The sequence below is a fragment of the Gekko japonicus genome, unplaced genomic scaffold (genome assembly GCF_001447785.1).
Source record: "Gekko japonicus isolate JY-2015 unplaced genomic scaffold, Gekko_japonicus_V1.1 scaffold769, whole genome shotgun sequence".
In the NCBI taxonomy this organism is placed as follows: Eukaryota; Metazoa; Chordata; class Lepidosauria; order Squamata; family Gekkonidae; genus Gekko; species Gekko japonicus.
The window spans coordinates 486,026-495,200 of record NW_015175993.1 but is presented as its reverse complement, the minus strand read 5'-3'; the positions used below and the strand labels follow the sequence as shown (position 1 = coordinate 495,200).

General features: G+C 46.3%; 1 protein-coding gene across 2 annotated transcripts in view; it reads right to left on the bottom strand.

Moving 5' to 3' along the window:
- The window catches only part of LOC107123193 (arf-GAP with GTPase, ANK repeat and PH domain-containing protein 1-like), a 440,455-nt gene that overhangs the window by 130,525 nt on the left and 300,755 nt on the right, over positions 1-9,175 (bottom strand). For both annotated transcript variants that reach the window (XM_015426385.1, XM_015426386.1), the window contains one exon: positions 5,596-5,757. In XM_015426385.1, the coding sequence (XP_015281871.1) occupies positions 5,596-5,757 (162 nt within the window). The remainder of the gene's footprint in view (positions 1-5,595; positions 5,758-9,175) is intronic.

Genomic DNA, 9,175 nt, shown 5'->3' with positions numbered 1-9,175 from the left:
AGAAAGGGAGAAAAGTACTTCTTTCTCTACCTGCTCCATCCCATGCATAATCTTATAAACTTCGATCATGTCACCGCTCAGCCATTGTTTCACGTTTCTCCAAGCTAAAGAGCCCCAAGATCTTTAACCTTTTTTCATAGGGAAAGTGTTCCAACCCTTTTATCATTCTAGTTGCTCTTTTCTGCACTTTTTCCAAAGCTATAATATTCTTTTTGAAGTGTGGTGACCAGAACTGTACACAGTACTCCAAATGAGGTCGCACCACTGATTTATACAGGGGCATTATAATACTGGCATCATGATACTGGCTGATTTGTTTTCAGTTCCCTTCCTAATAATCCCCAGCATAGTGTTGGCCTTTTTTATTGCAGACAACAGGTCCTGCACCACTGGGAGCCTCCATGGTGACAATACTGAAATCATCACAAGCTCAGAGAGCTATGGACATCTGGGCCAGAAGGAAAAGTCACCCCGTCCCTTCTCTCCTTATCCTGTTGATGACCTTGTTGATCAGAGGTGTTGGTGGATACAGGAGACCCTTGGGGCAGAGGTGAACTAGAGCATCCTTGCCCTCTGCCCCAGGGTCATGGAATCTTGAAAGAAATCTGGGAAGACAGTGCTAACAAGTCCATGATTGGAGTCCCAAAGTGTGTCGTCACCTGCTGGAAAATGTTCCTGTTCAGACTCCACTCCCCTGGGCCGAGATCCTTCCTGCTTAGCCAGTCTGCTTCTTGGTTGGCTATACCTCTCAGGTGTTCTGCTCTGATCTCCACAAGGTGTTTTTCTGCCCATTGAAATAGTAACTTGGACTCCTCAAACAGAGACTTTGACCATGTACCCCCCTGACAATTGATGTGTGCTCTCACGGCTGTGTTGTTGGCACATATTAGCGCTTCCCTCCCTTCTAGGTGATCTTGAAAGGCCCTTAAAGCCAGTATGATTGCAAGCAGTTCCTGCAAGTTTATGCTGTGTGTCATCTCCTCTGGACTCCACGCGCCTTGGGCGACCTGTCCCTGACAGTGTCCCCCCTCAACCCCCTGTGCTGGCATCTGTAGACACAAGAAGATGAGATGACTGAAGGAAACTTATTCCCTTATTGAAATTTAAGGGGGATGTCCACCAATTCAGGGACTTCTTTAATGAAAAGTTTACTTTTATTTGTTTGTTTTTTCATCCTTATCTCTCTCTGATAAGACAACAGAGTCCACTGCAAGGGTCTGGCATGGAATCATGCCCAAGGGAGCAAGTCGACTGTGGATATCATGAGACCCAGGATTGATGATAAGTGCATTAGTTCAGCAGACCTCCGTTCACAAATTTTCTTTGTCGCCTTTATGATCTTTTTCTGCTTCTCTGCTGCAGGACGACCTTCCCTTGGCTTGTTTCTATCCTTGCACTCAGATGGATCAAACTTCTGGATGGAATGAGATGACTCTTCTGTCACTGATTGGGAACCCATGTGCCTGAAGCATTTCAATCGTGTCCCTTGCCACTGCTTCCACATCTTTGGCCCTGATCAAAAAGTCACTGTGATACAAGCAAAGATGAATCTCCTGTTGGTACAAAACGTGCTACTAGAGCAACAAGGATCTTGGGAAACATCCTGGGTGAGGCCGAAAGGCTGAAAAGAAGAGCCTTGTACTGGAAAAGTTGACATTGGAAATAAAAATGGAGGAATTATCTGGATGCCTGATGTATTGGAACATGTAAATAAGTTTCCCTGAGATCCAGAGATGTGAGAAAGCCGTTCTGGTGAATAATCTGTAGAATAGACTACAGAGATTCCATCCAGAATTCGTGTTTGTGTACCCACAGGTTTAGAATTGCTCTCCATTCTCCAAATCTCTTTGGGACCAGAAGCAGAATTGAATAAACTCCTTTGAAATGCTGATCTGTAGGTACTGGTTCCACCGCTTCAATCTGTTGGAGGTGGTGTACAGCTTGCAACAACAACAGTCGTTGTTAGGTCTTGGGAACCGGGGACGCAGTAAAGTGGTGAGGAGAAGAGGTAGATTCTATCCTGTACCAATCCTTGTTTATAGATTTGTTGTAGTCAATTCTTCCCAGTCACGCTTGCTGTTTTTTTATTCGCCTGGTTCCTGTCCTGCCAGTTTTGGGAGTAGGTCTCTGCTGGAACTCTGACTGATAAGCTGAGGATCGTGAACCCCTGAGGTCTTTGGGATCTCTTCCTCACATTGGAGCTCTGTAGCTGCAAAAGGAATGAAAAGGTTTTGCTTTCCCATCCTTATCCATATAAGTGGAGGTCGATGGAATGGCCTTCTTCTTCTCTTTGGTCTCCATTAGCATTTTGTTGAGAGCTTCCTGTTTTTTTCCGCCAACAGATTAGATTGGGACAAGGCATCCACCTTCTGGTGCTTCAGCCAACGGTTCCGCATAACCACTACGTTGGCTGCCTGTGCTCTGGCACAGACCTACTTTGCATCCTGAGGTGCTTCAGAGGTGAATTCTGCAGCCCTCTTGATTTTCAGAAGGGATCTCTTAAGAGTGGTCAGATCCACATCTAGATATTGCAAATGATTGTCCTTGTAAAATTGGACAGAACTAATGAAGCCTGTATAGCTAATAAAGAAGTTTCATGAGATTTCTTGAGCACAGTTTCATTTTTTTCTATCTACAGAGTCCTTCAATGTGTTATCGCTGTCTTTGGACAGGACCACCCCCGAGTGTAACACAACCATAGATGCATCCACCAGAGGGACCTTTAAGTCTTTCAAGGTATCCTCTGAGAGGGCACAGAACTTCTTGGCAATGGCTGTGAGCGAGTCACCCAGTCTGCTTTAAGGATGCCGTCAAAAAGGTCTGGGAAGGGACACGCTGAAGACCCTTTTGCTGATCATTTGAAGCCTCTCCCATCTAACTTAGCAGACACTGAGGACCTAGGAACCCCTGTAGTTTCTATCTGATAATGAGACTGGATTACTTTTCGCAAAAAACACCAAAGATGTTCTGGTAGGAAAAGCTTAGCTGAATTTTCCTGCAAAGACGTCTCCTCCCCTGATTAGTCTCTCTCCAATTTGTCTGAGCTGACAAAAAGAGCCCTTTGCTGAAGGGAGTTCATCCAATTCCATGGCAGGTCCTGGGCAATGCTCCCTCTAAGCTATGGAGTCCTGTGAGCAAAACTTCTACTCTGTGAGCTGCTGGCATTACAGTTGTGAGCGAGCGATTTGGCCGCTGCATGAATTAGTTTGCTCTGGAGCCATCCTTCCTGAGCTAAGATAAAAATGTGTGAGCCAGGGGCTAAAAAACTGTGAGCTGGCTCACACTAACTCATCTTAGAGGGAACATTGTGATTTCTATACTCCCTCCCATGTCCAGCCTACCTGTGCCTTCCACGACCAGGCCTGGTTTCAGAAGCATCTGGGGACAGGGAACCCTCTTCCTCTGATGGTCCCTCTCAGCCGCTTGTCTGGTGGCGGGGACCTCAAAGAAAGGGGCAATCTGTGTGACAAAACTGAATGAGAATCCCTCCTGGAATGAGCCCTTTTGCACTCTCTCCCCTCTCTGCCTGCAGCTGAAGCGCGGCTGGGATTCGTCATGGGCCAGACAGGAGCTGGATACCCCAATGTCTGAGGGCCTAGTTGACTCCCTTGTTGAATGAGAAAGCAGGGTGGAAGGGCCCAGGGGCTCCTATAGGTCTGCAACATCCAGTCTGGGGAAGGACTGAAAAGTGTGGGGAAATATGCCACCGCTATATTTGGGCCTGCTTGATTCCCGCCAGCTTGCCACTGGAGAGGGGCCCGGCCCGGCTGTAGTCTCCCCCAAACTGCCCAAAGGAGCCAAGTAAAGAATGCAGCTAGAAGGCTAACCACCGTTCCAGTTGTGGGGGAAGTCCTCTCACCTTCGGAGCTTTCCAGCAAGCTCCCTATCTGCCCGGAAATCTCCAAGCTGCAAGGGAGAGAGCCACCTGGGAACAATTTTACTGAGCCTTCCCCTGGGGTGGCTGGTGGCTGTGGACTCGCTGGGATCTCTAGTGCTGGGATCTTTTCCCACGTTGCCTCTGTAACTCACAGGAATGACCAGCAATGCACTCAGTTGCTCTCTTTTGAATGAGTGTCTCTTCTTTTCCAGGGTTCTTCTGGGGCCTGACTGTATTTGGATACTGCTTGAATGCAATTAGGTAGTATTGCTATTAGTTTTTACGTCATTGGAGAGGGGTTGTGGCCAGTGTTCCCTCTAAGCTGAGTTCGTGTGAGCTAGCTCACAGCTTTTTAGCCTCCAGCTCAGAGATTTTTGTCTTAGCTCAGGAAGGGGTGGCTCCAGAGCAAATTAATTTATGCAGTAGCCAAATCTCCCGCTCACAACTTGAATGCTGGTAGCTCACAAGGTAGAATTTTTGCTCACAAGACTCCACAGCTTAGAGGGAGCATTGGTTGTGGCTGAGTGGAAGAACCTCTGCAGAAGGTCCTAGGTTCAATCCCTGGCACCTTCAGTTAAAAGGACCAGAAAGTAGGTGATGTGAAAGACCTCTGGTCTGAGACTCTACAAGGCAGCTTCATGGGTTTATTTATTGCTTTTCACATTTTGGGGCTTTTATGCTATGTTGCTGGAGAAGACTTGTTATTTACTTGTTGCCATTTGTGTAAGCCGCCCTGAACCTGCTCGGGCAGGGAGGGTGGGGTTAAATTGAACTAAATATATGAATGAATAAATAAAATAAAGAGGGCATTTGGTCAGTGTATTTGCTCTGTATTTTCTGGTAGTGGCTGGTGTTTTATTTATTCTGAAATGTATATGAGCTTGGATTGTTTTTTAAGCTACTACTGTTAGCTACCTTGAGTCTTCACAGGAGAAAAGCAGCCTAGAAATTTTGTCAATAAATAAATAACCAAATACAGTGGGATTTGCTCTTTAGAAACTTTTGCTGTTGAATGCTCTTTGATGTATTTTGAAAGAATCTTGAACATAATGTTCCTCTAAAAACATCAATACCATCAAAATACTAATATCAAAATCATTTGCCCAGTCCCTTCGCAAAGATTGCATCTACTAAGTTCCAACTTTAAAATTAATTCATTGCCTTCACTGACTTTCATCAGCAAAGAGAGAGAGAGGCTGTAGTTCTGGTAACCGTGCCTTAATCAAAAGCATTAATGAGTTAAGTTGTGCAAACAACCCAAACCAATCCAAACAGCAAAATGATATCTGTGCATCTGATCACTAATTTTAAGAATAAAGCTAGTGTGTTGTGGCATAAAGAAGAACGCTTCCAGCAGATTGTTTAGTCTGTCTAGGGGGGGACAACTGACACGGGACAGAAGTATTTCTGTAATAGAAGTCTAAGAATTCAATGTTACAGTCCTGCACATGGGTATGAGTTTGGTGGGACTCACTCACAGGGTGGGTTGGGAGGGTATCCTACAGATGCAGCCTGAATTTTTACAGCTGACTAATGAAAGAAGTCTATCATCTCAAGAAGTTGGCTCATCTCTGCAAAATGACAGATTTTCTTTTTTTACTGTCCCAGGATACCACAGCAAGTCAGCGGCAGAACACAAAAATACCCCTAGATGAAGGCAGCAGTGAGACATTTGGGACGTGCCAATACGGTATGTGAAGATAATGTAAAATAGATACCTTCAGCAGTGCCTGAAATACCGTCAGGTTTAAAATTGCTAGTGCTTTTCTTCCTGCGATGTTTTTTCCTGTTAGCGTGAGGGGAAGGAGGAGGGTCCAGCTTAGGGCTTGTGGTACTAGACATACTGGGGCTGGAACACACAGAATCTCCCAAGCCAGTATCTGTGAATCAGGACAGAAAGCAAGACAAAACATGAGGTAAGGTTCGTGTCTACGGCCCAACAAAAAGGCAGCAACCAAGCACTGCTGCATGCAACCACAGACTTCACTATGAATTACTTTGAACTGCATTTCAGTCACTTACGATAAAAACACTTTGATCAAAAACTAATGTCGAGCCAGTGCTCTAAGGGCCAAGCTACACATTATGAGGTACATGAGTCCTACCACGGGAACTCACAGCCACATTGGAGTTGTGAGTTCCCGGTGGGAACTCCACTTTAAAATGCTGTGGGGGTGCCCCATGAAGGTCTCCATGTGCATGCATTCAGTGGAACCCCTCTGACAGAGCAAATAATGTTCCCGTGTGCCATTCTGGCTTGGGAAAATGTCACGGCAGGGAGGCAGGAGCATCTCCTCCCCCTACACTGCAGGCCGGTATATATGCACAGAAAACCCACCACCAAAACACGCCCCTATTCACCCTATAGGTTATTTACAGTAGCCGAGAGTCTCATAGGCTCTCGGCTGCGGACCTGGCCCTCTGATTGGTGCGGGCTAGGATCCGCTTGGCTATTGTTCTAAATGAACGAAGCTAAAGGCTTGTGCTTGACTGCATGGTAATGGCGGATACATTACAGATTGATTTTTAAAATGTTCAACTAGAATTGTTGTACCCTGACCTGGATAGGACAGAGATAGCCTGATCTCATCAGATCTCAGAAGTTAAGCAAGGTCAGCCCTGGTCTGTATTTGGATGGGAGACCACCAAGGAATATCAGGGTCAGTATACAGAGGCAGGCAATGGCAAACCACCTCTGAACATCTCTTACTTTGAAAACCCTGTGGGGTTGCCGTAAGTTAGCTGCAACTTGAAGGCGAGAGAGAGAGAGAGAGAGAGAGAGAGAATGGATTAGCTGAAATGAGGTTTCACACACCCAGCTGGCATCCAGTGGCCCCTCCGCACATCACCTTGCATCAGTCTGCCTCACCAAGTCTACCTCTACTGTAGCAGGAACCTCTGCCATTGGATGTCCCCCTGCATTTGGTGGTGCCTTCCTTTCTTTGTGACTTGCCCTTTATTTCACCTGTGCCCAGTTAAAGCCTTATTTTTAATGGATGTTTTTATGTATGATGAAAAAAAGCCCTTTTAAAATTTTGCTTGCAACAACCTTGCACGTCTTTTGCAAAGTGAACTGCTCACCCAGGTCTTTTTTTTTCTGGGGGAACACGCCAGAACGGTGTTCTGGAACCTCTTCGACAAAACTCTTAAAAAAATATTTTAAAGTTCATGAGTTTTCATTATACAGATTGAAAACTTCATTGCCCCTTGAGAGTTCTGGCACCTCTGGCCCTGTGTTTACCCCTCCACCTCCTGCAGCTTTGTACTATCAGTTTCGTGTAGTGGTTAAGTGTGTGGACTCTCATCTGGGCGAACCGGGTTTGATTCCCCACTCCTCCACTTGCAGCTGCTGGATGACCTTGGGCAAGCCGTAGTTCTGTTAGAGCAGCCCTGAGCCTGCCCATGCAGGGAGGGTGGAATATAAATAAAAAGTACAAATAAATAAATAAATAAGCTGTTCTCTCAAGGGCAGTTCTCGAAAGAGCTTTCTCAGGCCCACCTACCTCACAGGGTGTCTGTTGTGAGGAGGGGAAGGGAGACTGTAAGCCACTCTGAGACTCTAAGTGAAGGGTGGGAAATAAATCCAATCTTCTTCTTCTTCTTCTTCTTCTACTACTACTACTACTACGTGGAGCCTTTCTGGGGTGCAGTCATGAAGGGCAGCACCTTGTGGTGTGTGGGAAAACTGAACAATTCATCATGACATAAGCTTTCAGGAACCACAGCCTACTGGGTCAGATGTATCTAGATAATGAAAGCTGGGTCATGAAAGCCAGCGCATTGTAGTGGTTAGTGTGCCAGATTTGACCTCTGGGTTTGAATCCCCATTCTGCCATGTAAACTTGCTGGGTGACTTATAGCCAGTCACTCCCTCTCAGCCAAACCTGAGGGTTGTTGTGAGGATAAAAGGAAGAAGAGGAGAACTATGTAAGCCACTTGGTTGACCTAACTAGGGAGAGCATATAAATGCAGCATATAAATGCAGAGCCAGTTTGGTGTAGTGCTTAAGTGCGCGGACTCTAATCTGGGAGAACTGGGTTTGATTCCCCACTCCTCCACTTCACCTGGCTGGATGACCTTGGGCAAGCCGTAGTTCTGATAAGAGCTGTCCTTGAAAAAGAGCAGTTTCTGTCAAGAGCTCTCTCTGCCCCACCTACCTCACAGGGTGTCTGTTGTGGGGAGGGGAAGGGAAAGGAGTTTGTAAGCCGCTCTGAGACATCTTTGGGTAGTGAAGGGCGGGGTATAAATCCAATCTCTTCTTCTCTTCTTCTTCTAAATAAATAATTCAACTGTAGGGTGGTAGTGGTGGGGTGCTGTCTGGATTGCTGCCTCACTTACCATACCTAGTGATTCTGGGGTCCGATCACTGACTTGGGCCCAGGGCCCCAGAATCACTAAAACCACGCCTGCCTAAGCACGGTTCCATTCTTCTAACTCCACTGAAGTTAGTGGGCTGAGAAAGGTGTAACTTTGCTTAGGATTTCACTGTGTGCCTCCCGACAGATATCAGGGCTGTTGAAGTCTCCCATGATTACTAATTCATGCTCGTCTGAAACATCGGTAAATCTACCAGTTTTTTCTCTAGGATGACATTTTAAAATAACACCGTGACTCACTTGAGTCCCAAGGAGAAGATAAAATACAGTAAACAGGCAGACAGACAACACGTCGTCCCCTCCTTCCCTTGGTCTGGCAGTCTGCGGTGGACTCTTGTCACAATATTGCTTTTGTTTTCTTTCCACTGCATTTTATCCAAATATTACCCACGAGGCCACCAACTTCACTCTCTTGGCTTTTGATATAGGTGTCCTCATTTTCGCATGCAGTGCTGCTCCCCCTCAATTTCTCTCTCTCTGTTCTTTTCTGAGCAGACTACATTCCTTCAAGCAAAAGGTTATATAACCCAGTTTGTGCAAGTCAATCCCACCAAGGCTGGCCGACACCTATTAAGTCACACTTGGAGTTCAAGCTTATCTTGCTTGTAAACTGCCAATCCTATATCTAGATCCTGCCTTTAGTCTGTTATACTTTTTCAAGAGGGGGGAGAGACAGAGAGCGCCAGCAACCGGAATCGGCTTTGGAGTAAAATAGAGAATGAGACTTCAGCAAGATTTCGGAATCCTGCTCGCCTGCACCTTGCTCGTCATTGCCCAAGACTCCCAGTGGGACCACTCCCAAAATGTCTGGATCAGTCTTGCACAACGCCTGAACCTCAGCGAATTTTGCCTTCACAGCGGGACGAATGCCCATGACCTGTTTGTATCCTGCCTTGGGGGGGGGGGGGGCCCCAAAAAGACG